At 48.0% G+C, this 15,473-nt stretch overlaps 1 protein-coding gene across 8 annotated transcripts in view; it reads right to left on the bottom strand.

Annotated features, from left to right (window-relative positions):
* PIEZO2 (piezo type mechanosensitive ion channel component 2) overlaps positions 1-15,473 on the bottom strand; it is a 1,512,892-nt gene that overhangs the window by 151,995 nt on the left and 1,345,424 nt on the right. For all 8 annotated transcript variants that reach the window (XM_069613375.1, XM_069613368.1, XM_069613370.1 and 5 more), the window contains one exon: positions 1,214-1,594. In XM_069613375.1, coding sequence (XP_069469476.1) covers positions 1,214-1,594 — 381 coding nt within the window. The remainder of the gene's footprint in view (positions 1-1,213; positions 1,595-15,473) is intronic.

The following is a 15,473-nucleotide window of genomic DNA, read 5'->3' as shown; positions in this document are numbered from 1 at the left end:
CATTGTTTCACATGCCACTCAGACCTGAGCAAGTTTACAGCTCGTAATGTCAACATGCAAATTGGTTTCCCCACTGATGAAGATACACTGATTTATGTAAGCTGGGCCAAATTCGCAAGATGTGCATTTTGCGACCGTTTGCATGCGCACTTTAAGCTTGATACGATTTGCTATAGTCGAAACCTTGTTTCTAACGTTGCACGAGTGCCTCGCCAGGGAGCCATTGACAGTGGACTTCTCTGCAATCCCCCTGCATGCATGCTGTAGCTGCGCGCGCACTCTGTTATGCAAGTGGCTTGGGGAATGCAGAGAGGAGGCGGGAGTCATGTTTTTGCAGCTACTGAAACTGAGCCGCCATCTGCAGAATGACTCATTACTGTGGGTCGCCCTCGGTCTGTGATTGTGACAGACATTTGGCAACCCCCCTCGGGGGTTAAGGCATCCACTTTTAACATAACACTTGCTCTGCAGTATGAACTCTTAGCTCTCCAGCTGCAACTGCACTGGTCGGATGATTCCTATATGCCAACATTATTAATCTGGTAATAAATTATCACGCCTTGGACAGTAGCCTAGGCTAGTCCAATGCTTTGATTGGGAGCCCCTAAAATAAAACCAGTGTGTTCTGTTAGAGCAACCTTTTGCTCTCCAGCTGTTTTGGACTACAACTCCCATCAGCCCTAGCCGGCATAGTTAATGTGAATGGGTTATTGGAGTCATAGGGCCTTATTACACGGATGGCGGAGAACCATGGCGCTATTAGCGCCATGGTTCATGCCGGTAAAATACCGGCACCGCCTTGGCGGAAAGGGGAATTACCGCCCCATTCCAAGATTGGCGGGGCGGTAATTCCCCCTTCTACCATTACCCTTCCCCATTCCCATTTTTGGCCCATAGGGCTCAATGGGAGTGGGGAAGGTGCTAATTACGGTACCGCAAATTGCGGTACCGTAATTAGCTCCCTGGGTCCCTTTGCGGGTTGGTTTTTAACGCCTGCAAAAAGCAGGCGTTAAATCCCCCAACCCGCAAAGGGACCTCGTAGTAAGGCGGTAAGGATTTACCGGTACCAGTATTTTACCGGTACCGGTAAATCCTTACCGCCATCCGTGTAATGAGGCCCATAGTCCAAAACATCTGCAGATCCACAAGTTGCAGACCCCTAGCTCCAACATTACATTAAATGATGATTCAGAAATATACTTCTCCCTCTTACTTGTTGAGTAGCAGTTCGCTGGCAGTCAGCTCATGAGTGAGGGGCGGTAGGATTGAATCGTGCAGTTTGTCTGTGCGACTGTCGTCTGGACTCAGAACCATCATGTTATTGTCTCCTGAGTCATCCTGGGAGCCGAAGGAGAGCTGCTCGAAGCTGACCGCCTTGCTGTACGAGGGCGGCACGTCACCCTCGGCGGCAGGGAAGAGCGGGATGTCGGCGTCCGGCGTATAGCTAGCTTCCTCTGACTCAATATAGCCTTCCTCTTCACCCTCCAGCCCAGACATGGAGACCCTTCGCTCCTCCTCGTGCTCGTCCTCTGCCTCCTCGATGGTTTCCGTCGTCCCCTGGCGGGAATAGATCATGGTGCACTGGGTGGGCTCGCTGTGGTGAGAGGGAGATTTCGTGCAGAAAAACAGGGCTCAGACAAACTGTAAACATGTGTGTGCTTGGCATGAACACTACAGAATAGAATACAAATAGGGAAATTGGTTCAAGTGACTGGAGCATATTTATATAGAGAGTTGGCAGTCAAGGTACATCATCAGAATGTACTGTCATTATCTCTTGAGTCTAGGAGATTCATATGTCGAAAGGACAACCTGGTACATTAGTGACCATTAACCATTAACTTGAATAAAACTACACTCAAGTTAAATCATTTTCTGTAAGATATCACTTAATCTAATAAACGGCGCAAGGTAACCAGGTACAAACTAGTTTCCTTCACAAAAGAGGTATGGGCAGCACCTCTACTCACCCGTGACCATGCAGCTAGACAAAAGCAACCAAATTCTAACAAAAGCATCAAATAAACTGAGTGAAGTGCAAGTGAAGTCCAGGATCTAGTGCCCATCTCTTCCTTATTTAAGCACACAAGCGTACTTAACGGCTGAGCTTTAATCAAGTCTAGGCAAAACAGGATGAGGATACTCGTCATTAGCACTTAAGGGGTCAAAATAACCTATATACCAGACCTCTAATAATTTAAGTGTGGAGCAGTCATATAGTGGGGAGGCTCTACAGCTGAAAATGATTACGCAAAGCCTCCTCCTACTCGAATGTGTGTGTAGTCCACTCCTATTCATGTTTGTGTGTGTGCGTGGTTGTGTGAATGCGTGGCTAATCTCATGCAAAAGCCGTAGCAGATCAGAAATGTACAAACACAAATGCTATCCATGTTGCCCGTGTACTTCCTTCCAAGGGACCCTCCTTCCAAGTTAAATTATCACATTTCTTCATTTGTCCATTGGTTAGTAATTGTGTGCATATCTCATGTGTGTGTCTGATTGTGTGAATGTGTGGCTAATCTCATGCAAAGGCCGCCATGTCCATTCCTTAGACATTGTCTGACTTGCTGCTGATGGCTCTCATGGCCATGTACACCTTTTGGTTTATCGATATGCATCCATCCACTTAGATGCATGTTTCAATATCTGACGGCTCATCTATGCTGTCTTCAAATACGCTCCAGGACGTAGCAGCACACAGAGAGCAAAGTAATCAGTCTGAAATTGCTAATTAAAAGCAGACTGATTCTGAAGTTCTAGAGATGCCCAACATCATGAATCAATCCAACGCAATGAAGAGCCTGCAACAGAGAACTTCAATTACATTGGATTCTTGGGTAACATTTCTAGTGGTAAGGATATTCTACAAAAGCCAGAATATGCCACATAAATGCCACATGTCCCTCCCTTCTAAATATGTAAGGAAAGGGCTAATGCAGTGTGTAAGAACTTAAGTATGAACAGCTGAGGTAAAATGATGAAAAAATAAAGCCTTCAGACACAAGTGTTATTTATTAAGTAGGCTGTTTTTGCAGCATTTAAAATATTAGGATTGTCTGTGTTGAAACCCACACACTATGTCAAAGCCCTAATACAGGTACTACAACAACTTTCTTCTCGAGGAGAACCTGGTGACCCCCTTTAATCTTACATATTTTGGGTTTTTTCATTGTGTCCCCGTCAGACTAGTGGTGTGGATACCTTTTGGATCAATAACCTTAACTTGACAGTCAATCTAAGCATATAGGGATCACTGTTAAACGTGTGTAGTCTGCACTCACATGAGTAGATGTGATGCTTCTGCCCTGAAGGGGGTTGCAAGAGATGGCTTTGGAGACCCAATCACATGTCTTTGAAGAATCCTAACCTGTTAACTACCTTGATCCAGACTACAATAATTTGTTCAGAGGCAAGATACTGGTTATGAAAAAGCTGTTAGAAAATGAGGGTCAACACGAAATGTTGCAGAGGAAGAGGTCCATCCAATTAGTGTCCTTGTTTGTGTGTCTGGTTCTTTTGAGAAATTACTCAAAGCCTACAAACAATGCATAGGGCCTCATTACACGGTAGGCGGAGGACCAAGGTGCTATTAGCACCTTGGTCCATGCCGGTAAAATACCGGCACCGCCTTGGTGAAAAGGGGAATTACCGCCCTATTCCAAGGTTGGTGGGGCGGTAATTCCCCCTTCCCCCATTGCCCTTCCCCATTCCCATTTTTGCCCCATAGGGCTCTATGGGAATGGGGAAGGCGCTAATTACGGTGCCGCAAATTGCTGTACTGTAATTAGCACCCTGGTCCCTTTGCGGGTTGGTTTTTAACGCCCGCTAAACAGCAGGCATTAAAGTACCTACCCGCAAAGGGACCTCGTAGTAAGGTGGTAAGGGTTTACCGGTACCGGTGCCCTTATCGGTACCAGTAAACCCTTACCGCCGTCCGTGTAATGAGGCCCATAGTGCTTTGGTAAACCAAGTATTTCACAATCATGCTAAATGTAGAAGCAGCTCTTTAGAGTTGGAAACATTAAATCTTGGTCAACTGAGCCATCATCCATGGTATCTCCAGGCTATAAATGCCAGAATGTCACCATTTTACTGCCCCCTAGTAAACCTAGAACTGGCTACACGGGGTGTGATATCCCATAACAAACATACATGTGGAACTGGGAGGCCAAGCACTTTATAAGGACATCACCTGGCTTGCCCAGATCTTTTTGGGGCAGGATTGTTTGAGGTATAGAGTTGTGTATGCCCACTCGTAAGTTATAGAAGTGATAGAAGCAGAGACAAGGCAAGAACATGGAGCATGGCTCCGATCTTGTGGCCTTCATTGATAGACATGTGTTGTGTGTGCCACTGCTTGGTGGGGTATTGTTTTGCGAATCACAAAACCATTTTTACAAGGTGATCCTCATGCTGCACCTTATTGTTCAAAAGGATGCAATGATGGGGGTGCAGGTGTTCCACTTCTGGGGCATGAAAGCCTGCAGTCCACAACCGATCATCAGACAGCTGAATGGTATTGGCTGTTGCTCAGTTACTTGTTTGCAATAGCTCGGTGTTTGCACCTGGCCTTCATCCTTGGGCTCTTTAATTGTTTTTTCTGATTCCATCTCACTTCCACTTTGGATTCCTCATTTCCTATAGCGTATGTTACAGGTTTACGGTTATCCTAACTGATGGACTACTTTGGTGCAGTAGGCACCTAAACTGTGCATGCCATCTTACACCAGACCTGTGCTAAATGTATCATTTAGGAGGTCAGAATTGTGCCCTATAAAGTTATTGGCTTGGGTCCTCTGACACTCCTCTTCTAATTTACTTTTTTTAGGATTTATTTTCTGTCTCTCTTTTGCCCTGCTTTCACCCCATCTGTTGGCCCGGGTTCACTTCTCTGCTGTTTAGCATGGGTAGTGACAAAAGGGGGTTTTGAGGATCAGCAGCTCACTCTCTGTGGTTGGCGCGACTTGGAAGAAACCCTGCAGTGAGTGAGCTGACTTCCTATGCTGACCAGAAAGATCATGGTGTACATCTGAAAAGAGTCATCAGCCACTGGGAAATCTGATTGCAAGTGTTGGGGAAGGTAGTGTGATGCAGATACACATTATGCACACAACACCAACACACGCTCATATAAGATATGGCACACTGGCTACAAACATGACATCTCTGTGCCAGAGGCATGTCCCCCGGGACACTCTTCACAAACATTTCCTGGAAACACACTGTAACTTGACAATTTACTGATGAAGCATAACAAGTGACTGTGAAAAGTGAGGAAAATAAAAATAAAGCTAACATCAAGGCAAAGGTGGACCTGACAAATGAATCCTTTGTCTACACAGACCACGCTAGTGACCCGGCTGCCACAAACCCCCTTATAGTGAGCACGCTGGTGCTAGTACATGCCAGTGCGAGGGTGCGCAAGGGTGCAGCTCTGCACCATCAGGCAAACTGTGCCAAGAAGCTGCATGAACCCACTGCAACCACTTAGCCTGCCCACATCGATGTAAGTGGCACTGCCAACTTCAGCCAGCAGCAGGAACCCATTTTCTGGCTCTGCCCCAACAGGCAGTAAAGGGTGGCACAGCTGTCATGCACACGTCCTCACCCTCACTAACCCCTTCTTGTAGGCTGTCTGTATCCCAGTCCCGGCCCCTCCATGGCAAGCACACCGCATTCCCCTATGGGCGTCATGCCATTCACCTGCAGCACCGGAGACATGGGAGGGTATGCCTAGGTTCCCAGATAGGAGCCCGCCCGTGGCAACTTCCATGGCACTTGTATGCGCGATGGGTGGTCTAGCGGGGGCCCATTGTGGCAAGATTCATCGGGAGCGCCAGCCCAGGCAAAGGAACAACTGACGTACCGCCGCAGAACCCTGCGCCTCCGCGTTCGCTTCCATGACAACGAACCATGTTGCCATCACGTGACTTACGGTCCATGATCACGTGACTGCAGCAACAGGCATTTAAACACCGGCTTCTATGCATTGAGTGCTTCTCAACTGTATTCACACCGTTTGGCGTTCTACTTCGTTGGACCTCGCTTTCTCGTTGCCTTGACCTGAGACTTCATTTTTCTTGGATTGCTTTGCTTCTTCCTTCTGGCTATGTTGCATTCGGACTAACCTTTTTTGGCTCTTGATCACGGACTTCCCTCCTGGATTGATACCGCCTAGCCCTTCTCTGCTTATCTGAATCCGTTCTTCTTTACCCACGACCACGGACTGTTTCATGGATTGCGCATTAGATTCCCATTGGTTTTCTGGACTGCTATTTGAAATCACGAGTTCCAGTAATACCGGTCTTCCGGATTGCTACTACATCTTCACGACCACCTCCCTTTGTTATCTATCCACCCAGGCTCACCCACTAAACAGGAACTATAGTGAGGACCCCCAGTTCATCACTTTCATTACTCTGACCAAGCTTCCATTCTCAGGTAGGTGCATTGTGGTATCTCAGATTCTGGTAGTGAGACTTAGATTGACCAGTTGCTTAACCTGCTCGTTTTCCTTTCAGCAGCCATCTGGAGGACCTGGTGTTTCTGTTCTCATTACCTGTGGCCCTAATTCTCGAACAGCAAGTATCTTGTATCTCGCTGTTGATTGTTTAGGGACGGAGATATTGATACTCCACGCTACTCTCAAGTCCTGACAGACTGAGAAGCTTCTAGCTTGGAGTATGGATCCCTCTGCCGGGGACCCAGTGGCTGCTCTAGTCGAAGCCATTTTTGTACTACGAGCGGACATGGCGGCCGCCACGGCGACGATCCATCAACGCTTAGACACAATACAGAGTGAGCACCATGCACTACCGGCAGACCCTGAGTTTGATCCACAACCACAACCCAGTGCTTCTCAGGCAAGTCCTCCAGCCCTAACACAGGTTTATGTTCCCACTCCATTTCCACTTGCTGCTCCTGAGAAGTTTCAGGGAGATGCCCGCAAGTTCAGTACATTCCTAAACCAGTGCAAATTACACTTTCTGTGCAGACCACAAGCATTCCCGGATGCTACCACGAAGGCAGCCTTTACTTTATCACATCTGGGTGGCATCGCTGCCACCTGGGCCAACCCATTGCTTGAAAACAACAGCCCCGCTCTGTATGATATTCATCTTCTGGTGGCAGAGATGACCTAGGTCTTTGAAATTCAGCACAAGGCACAATCCCGGGACCTTGAGCTCCTCTGCTTATCCCAGGGCAAAACGTCACTCCTTGAATATATCACACGATACAACCAGTTGGCTGTCGAAACGGTTTGGTCCGAAGATAAGAAGGCCGTGGTATTTTACAAAGGTCTGAGTGACGCCATGAAAGATGCTCTTGCTGTGTCCCTTCTCTACCCGTCCAATACCACGAGCTTGTGGATCTGACTTTACAGATTGCCGCCCGACGCTCTGAACGTAAGGCAGAAACCTGTTTTGCCCCTACCTGATCCCTTTCTGTACAGAAATCACCAGGAGAGCCCATGCAAATTGGCAGGATATGTAGTCCAATCACGGCCATAGAAAGGGAGTGAAGGAGAACTGCCAACGCTTGTTTCTATTGCGGCCTTAACAGCCACTACGTCAAAGAATGCCCTCGTCGTCCCAAGCTCAAAATATAGGGTTTTCCGAAGGCCCGTCCCTAGACCCGAGGGCACGGATGGGCCTGGTTCCGACCCCCTTCGTCTATGGAGCCACAAAACCCATTGCAATTCAGGCCAACCTGTCCTTGCTCCTGATATCAAACATCTGGTCCACCCTGTTATCGACTCTGGAGCTACCGGCAATTACATAGACATCGCCCTAGCCACCACTCTTAATTTGCCATTACTTAACAAAAACAGACCAGAGCCAGTACAAACGGTAGACAGTACTTCCCTCATCTCAGGTCCCATCAGACAACAAACGGCTCCATTGTCCCTAGTTATCCAAGAGACACATACAGAATCTATTACCTTCGACTTAATAACCACACCTCAATACGGTCTCATCCTTGGAATACCATGGTTACATACCCATAACCCAGTTATTGACTGGACTTCAGATTGTTTGTTCTTCGAGTCCGCCCACTGTCAATCCTCCTGTCTCACATACCCTGACGGTACTAATACACCATCCCAAGAACTTGGAGTTATGGCACAGCTCATGCTCACTGATTCATCACCTATGGATGTTGATCTGCCTCGGCATGTAGTTGGAACCATTGCAACAGGGATCCCAGCAGAATACTTAAATTTCCAAGAGGTGTTTGATAAGGGTTGTGCAGAGACCCTCCCACCGCATAGGCCCTATGATTGCCCGATAGATCTCTTACCCGACACAAACATACCTTTGTACGGATTTATTCTTTATCCTCCACGGAGGATCTGGCTCTTAAGGAGTACATACACACAGCCTTACGCCTTGGTCACATCAGGCCTTCTGCGTCACCTGCAGCTAGCCCTATCCTTTTTGTCCCGAAACGGGAAGGGGATCTACATCCATGTATCGACTACAGGCGACTGAACGCCATAATGATTAAAGACCGTTATCCAATCCCACTTATAGGCCCTTTGTTATACCGATTGAACCATGCCTCAGTATACACCAAGTTGGATCTCAGAGGTGCCCACAACCTGATCCGGGTGAGCGAGGGGGATGAATCGAATACGGCTTTTTGTACCAGGTACGGGTTATACGAATACCTAGTTATGCCGTTCGGCCTATGTAACGCCACTGCCACGTTCCAAAGGTTTATGAATGACATCTTCAGTGATATCCTGGACGTGTTTGTTGTTGTCTATTTGGACGACATATTGGTTTACTCCCCGTCCTTGCAAGAACATGTGAGTCATGCTCGAGAAGTACTTACTCGACTTCGTAACCATGCCCTGTTTGCGAAGCTTGAGAAATGTCTGTTTCATGTTGATCAGGTTGACTTCTTGGGCTTTCATATAACTCCAGGGGGTTTAGCCATGAACACCTCTAAAATCCAGACAGTCTTGGATTGGCCGGTTCCTACCACATTAAAAGCTCTTCTGTCCTTTCTTGGTTTTGCCAATTTTTATAGGCGCTTCATTTCAGGTTTTTCCACTATCACGGCTCCACTCACCTCTCTCATCAGTCCACTGGTTCCTTTTGTCTGGACGTCGCTGCAACAGGAGGCGTTCGAGACTCTGAAAGCTGCATTCACGTCAGCCCCTATCCTTCAACATCCGACCCCAGAAGCACCCTTCATAGTGGAAGCTGATGCTTCCTCATTCGCGTTGGGAGCAGTCCTTTCTCAAACCTGCATGACAACAGGCCGATTACACCCTGTGTAAAATCGCGCAGGTTCACAACCGCAGAAACACACTACACGATCACCAAGAAGGAGTTATTGGCAATAAAAGAGGCTTTCCAGGTGTGGCGACACCATCTCCTGGGAGCCTCCCACCAAATTACTGTGCATTCCGACCACCGGAACCTACAAGATCTGGCATCTATAGAAATTTACTAATAGCAGACAGGTCCGTTGGCACTTGTTCTTCTCTGCCTCCGATTTCGTCATCAAGCATATACCCGGCAGCGCGCATGGCAAAGCTAATGCCTTGTCCCATTCCCTGGGGGGTGTTTCCTTTCCGATTTACCCTGACACGTTACTAGAAAAAAAACATGTTGTTTGCCTCTGTGCACCCCCACCCGATATGCTGCCTTCATCCGCATTTGGGTGTCTCATCACCCAGAACGGCTGACTGAATGGGGTTTACTGGTACACGACGGTCTGCCCTTCTTTCAAGAGAAGCTTTACCTTCCTACTCCCGATATGCGTAATCAGGCCTTAGAATGGTCCCATGAAGCGCCCATCCATGCACACCCTGGGCAGAAACACACTTTGACTCTACTACAACGATGGTGTTGGTGGCCCTCGATGCAAAAACAGAAAGGGTCGTTCTCTGGGCTTACTTCAGCCATTACCCGTACCACCTAGGCCATGGCACACACTCACGATGGACTTTATCACTGACCTACCTAGAGCCAAGGGGTTTGACACTGTATGGGTAGTAGTTGACTCCTTCACTAAATTGGCACGTTTTGTGCCTTGTTCGGACATTCCCACAGCCCCTCAACTAGCAGGCATGTTTTTCCGGGAGATTTTCTGTTTTTTTGGGTTACCCTCTGTTGTCATTTCCGACCGGGGCTCACAGTTCACATCCAAGTTCTGGTGGTCCTTAACCCGTTTGCTCGGAATCGATGCCCGGTTCTCTTCCGCATATCATCTGGAAACAGACGGGCAAAGCGAACTGTTAAACCAAGTTATGGAACAATATTTACGTTGCCTTCCCTACAGAACCAACACTCCTGGTACCAGGCACTGCGTCTTGCAGAATTCCCCTACAACAATGCCTCTCATTCCTCCACAGGCTGTTCTCCGGTCTAGGCCCTATATGGCCAACATCCATGCACCCTTCCCTTCCCTGTTCCAACAGTCTCAAAGAGCTTTGCTTGCATTAGGGACCTGGCCTTGATACACTCACAGTTTCACACACACCTGCAGGAGGCTCAGGAAGTAATGAGGAGCGCTGCTAACAAAAGGCACGCTTCAGCCCCCGGGTATGCAATTGGAGACAAGGTCTGGTTATCCACCAGACATTTGCATCTACCTGGTTGTCGTAAGCTGCTTCCAAGATTTGTGGGTCCTTACAAACTACTCAAGGTTATAAACCCAGTAGCATACCGTCTTTCCCTTCCTGCTTCCTGGCGGGTTCACCCCATCTTCCACACCTCCCTACTCAAGCCCTTTCTTGATGCCATGAGACTGGTATTACCGCTTACTTCGGTGGTGCGAGGTGATTCCGAGGAGTACGAGGTCAGTGCCATCTTGGGGTCTCGTGTCATCGGAGGTTGCTTACATTACCTCATTGACTGGTTAGGGTATGGTCCCGAGGAGAGGTCCTGGGAGCCCGCTTCTGCTGTTCATGCTCCCCTCCTTGTCTCGTGTTTACATCGGGATAATCCATCTAGCCCACGGGGTCGTGGGCCCTTGGGGGGGTCCTGTCATGCACACTTCCTCACCCTCACTAACCCCTTCTTGTAGGCTGTCTGTATCCCGGTCCCGGCCCCTGCATGGCAAGCACACCGCATTCCCCTATGGACGTCATGCCGTTAACCTGCAGCACCGGAGATGGGAGGGTATGCCTAGGTTCTCGGATAAGAGCCCGCCTGTGGCAACTTCCATGGCAACTTCCATGGCGCTTGTATGTGCGAGGGGCGGTCCAGCGGGGGCCCGTTGCGGCAAGATTCATCAAGAGCACCAGCCCAGGCAAAGGAACAACTGACGTACTGCCGTGGGACGCTGCGCGTCTGCATTGGTTTCCATGACAACGAACCATGCTGCCATCACGTCTATGCATTCAGTGCTTCTCAGCTGTATTCACAGCGTTTGGCGTTGTACTACGTTGGACCTCGCTTTCTCATTGCCTTGACCACGGACTTCATTTTTCTTGGATTGCTTTGCTTCTTCCTTCTGGCTATGTTGCATTCGGTATGACCTTTTTTGGCTTTTGATCACAGACTTCCATCCTGGAGTGATACCGCCTAGTCCTTCTCTGCTTATCTGAATCCGTTCTTCTTTACCCACGACCACGGACTGTTTCACGGATTGTGTATTAGATTCCCATTGGTTTTCTGGACTGCTATTTGAAACCACGAGTCCCAGTAAGACCGGTCTTCCGGATTGCTACTACATCTACTCAGGTGCTGCGGGTGAGCTGACTGGGCTCTTCACAACCACCTCCCTTTGTTATCTCTCCACCCAGGCTCACCCACTAAACAGGAACTATAGTGAGGACCCCCAGTCCATCACTTTCATTACTCTGACCAAGCTTCCATCCTCCGGTAGGTGCATTGTGTTATCTCAGATTCTGGTAGTGAGACTTAGATTGACCAGGTGCTTAACCTGCTCGTTTTCCTTTCAGCAGCCATCTGGAGGATCTGGTGTTCCTATTCTCATCACCTGTGGCCCTAATCCTCGAACAGAGAGTATCTTGTATCTCGCTGTTGGTTGCTTAGGGACGGAGGTATTCATACTCCACGCTACTCTCAAGTCCTGACAACAGCACAGGCAGCTCCCATATTTGGTCGACATGACTTGGACTGGGCGATGAGACGCATAGGCACCCACTTTTTGCTTTGCATGGTGCATGTAAATTATGGCGAGCCGTAGTCCTCGTTATTTTGAACAAACGGAACATGCTTCTCTCATGTAGGTCACCGTGCAGGGGGAAGGAAGTAGGCAGTCATAGAAGGAGACTTCCCACATTAGTGTGGCAGCAGTCTGCGGAAAGCTTGAAAACCCTCTCAGGATGCAATTCTCTGTGGGCGCGCTTGTGAACCTTAGTAGGTGGCCGCACACTATTGGAGTGCCTAAGCACTTAGAGGGGTTGCCGGAATCTGATAGATTGTGAGAACTGTAAGAGTTCAGTGTGCACTGTGAGACAGCCTGAACAATTTAGTGGATGTCAGTTCTAGGTGAAGGACCCCGAGAACCTTAAGGTGTGGCTGCACCCTGTAAGAGAGCTTTTGAACTTTAAGGGACCTGGAGCTCTGTGGTAGAACATTAAGGGGTGGGAGAGCTATATGAGCGTGCTAGAGAACTTTACTGGGTAGCAGCTCCCAGAGGGCCTCAAAACACTAAGGGATGGCGCACTTTATGGGAGGCCACAACAATATTACTTTTTGAGGGTGACAGTGCTCTGTGGGTCAGCCTCTGACATTTTGATAAGTGTCTTGTTGGTGGGATCCAAAACTGTACCTCAAAACAGGCAATGGCAGGCGTGAGTCAGATCTTCTTAGCCACCCACTAGTTATGATACCCGTTGCCCAGCCACAAACACTATGACAGATTCACATTCCACATTCCAGTGCCTGAATAGCACTGGGTAACAAATCACCATCATCCAAGCGCATGTGCTGGTAATAGTAAGATTAGGCCCTACAGTCCTCTTCTCATTTTTTTAATAAATGCCAATTGTTCAACATGTGTCACTGCACGGCCTCTCCTGCAGCCCCTGCCACACCAAAAACGCTCCCTGACAGCACACCTGTGGGGAAGAGGCAGCTTAGCGGTTCAACAGCAACTTTCTCAAGTGCCTATGGCCAGGCAGGCTGCTTGCTCTACGAATACAGTATTGGGACATCAGCAATACACACAGGTGATGTGCTAATGCATTGGCATCAAGCATCACGACTGCTGTTAATTCTTCCTGTTGATGACCCATCTGCCTTCAAGATGCCAGAGTCACTTGGGAGGATGTCTCACGGCATTTACTCCACATAGACTGCACCTACACTCCTCACAAAGCTTTCAGCAGGTGTCACTGATGTACTGCCCATCAATGGCACCAATCCTGCTCTTGACATACCTGGTGTAGCTGCGAATAATTGGGCTGAAAGGTGTTCTTTCGGCTGCCTGTGTTATTTTTCCAATTTAAGGTGCAGGTGATGCAGCACAGTATCCTAGCATATGCGTGCAGTGTCCCCTCCGTGTGATGTTTTCTGGGGGTCCTCCTTCTCTGACACATGCACATGGAACTCAACTACTTTTTGCCATGAAATATGGGCCAATAGGGGAATCCAGCAGGTAACTAATGTTATTAAAAATTAAATTACTGATGGAGCACCACATACATTTGTAAGCAGTAACCTCACCCGTGCTACATCCAGGTCTCCTTCTAATGTACGGGCCCTCAAGGTGATGGACAGGTTAAGTTCAAGCATGTATAACAGTTGCAAAACCTCATTGAGAGATGCATTTTGGTGGGCAACTCACTTGGTGGACTACTTGAAAGATGATCATATAGAGCAGACATTTGAAAGCAGCTGTAACTGACACAGTGTCACAAATGCCCACACTGGGAGTTTTCTTTTATGGCATTGCACTGTTCACATACACTTTGCAACATGTGGCCACTCGGGTCTTCAGGTTGCAACTTGTGGCACACCAAACGCTGGTGCAAGGCATTAGTGGAATGGTACGCCCGGCTGAAATGTGAGCTGATCTTCCGGGCCAGAGTGACCATTTCTCTCACAGGCTGTCCAATGCTGACACAGTGTGTGCCCACAAAATGGTGAAGATGTGCAAAGGAAGGGGTGTGCATTGCTTTGCCAATACATAATGCAGAAATGCCCAACTTCAAATTGGGAGGCCATAGCCACTACGCTTACACCTCCTCCACGTTCTCCCAGATGTGGCATATCCCTGTTGCGTCCTTGCGTTTCTTCAGGACTCCTCTTGACTGGTGGAGGAAGGAAAGGCAACCAGTTGTTCTGTGATGCCCATGTAGCCAGTGCTCAGACCACTGTTCTATATGTCTATGGTATAGTGGAATATTGCCCACAGACTACTGTAGTACCAGTCTTCTGTAGCCCTAACCTTATCTTACAATTCTGGTACCACCCTATGACAATATAAATGGTGGCTAGGAACTTCCCAGTGGTGATCAGCTTTTTCCATAGGGTGCCAGAACCTACGGTTTTCCACAACATAGTAGGGAAAGAGGTATATTGCCAAATATTACAGCTGATTTTTTGGCCATACTCAAATGCTTCTCCAGTACTGACCTGATGCTGTTGTGGACCACTGCTATGCATCACACCTGTCTGAGGTTTAGTGTGTGGTGTCTCAAGCAATAACATAGCGACTGGAGGTGGTGTGATGACTGTATTATAGTATAGGGTGGGATGGATGCACTTCAGATTTTATGACTGCTTTCCATGTCAGTAAATAGGGCGGCGGCATGTGGGGCCACAAAGATGTGATACCCAATATTGTTTCTGTCTTCAGCGGCACATCGTTTTCCAGCAGAGTGTAAGAGTGGCCTGATTCAGGAGCTGTTTATTCTTTGTGAAGTACTGATACATTGTTCACATTAATTGTGGGATAACTACACACAGGCGGGCTCATCTGTGTGTGATAATGCAGGAAGCAGTGGTGATGGTGTTTTAGAAGCCACATAATGATGGGAAGTGCCTTCTGATCTTTGTCTCAGAGAAGCTATACACAGGTAGGGGTCAGCTACAATTACAGCCTCTGTATCTGTGTTGTCATTCTTCTAGTCCCTAGCATTGCTGATTTTTTTCAGTAATGCAGATCCCTGGCTGGACTCTGATGGAACATAACCTTTGTCTCATCATCAATGTCATCATTACCATCTCCATCATCATTATCTGACTTATCAGTGGATGGTAGTGGCAGAGTTAGAGACCTGGAATTCTCTGTATCTTCCCACTGTTCAACTACACCGTGTGTTGATCTTTCTTCAACTTTGTTAGATATATTCTGAACACCTCGACCTCTGCTCCCGGAATCATGGAAGGAACTGAAAGTGCAACCTGGTCTGTTAGTTTCAGTGGATTTTCATCATTGTGGTGAAATACCTGTGCAAGTACTTGTACTATTGTGTGTAATCTAGAGCAACTTATGATGGATGTGTGGTATGCAAGTTGTAGGATACCCTCAATTGGCCG

This window comes from Ambystoma mexicanum, chromosome 5p (assembly GCF_040938575.1).
Source record: "Ambystoma mexicanum isolate Mex_15411 chromosome 5p, UKY_AmexF1_1, whole genome shotgun sequence".
Classification (NCBI taxonomy): Eukaryota; Metazoa; Chordata; class Amphibia; order Caudata; family Ambystomatidae; genus Ambystoma; species Ambystoma mexicanum.
Note: the sequence above shows the minus strand (reverse complement) of the source record. Positions and strands in the feature narration are given on the sequence as shown.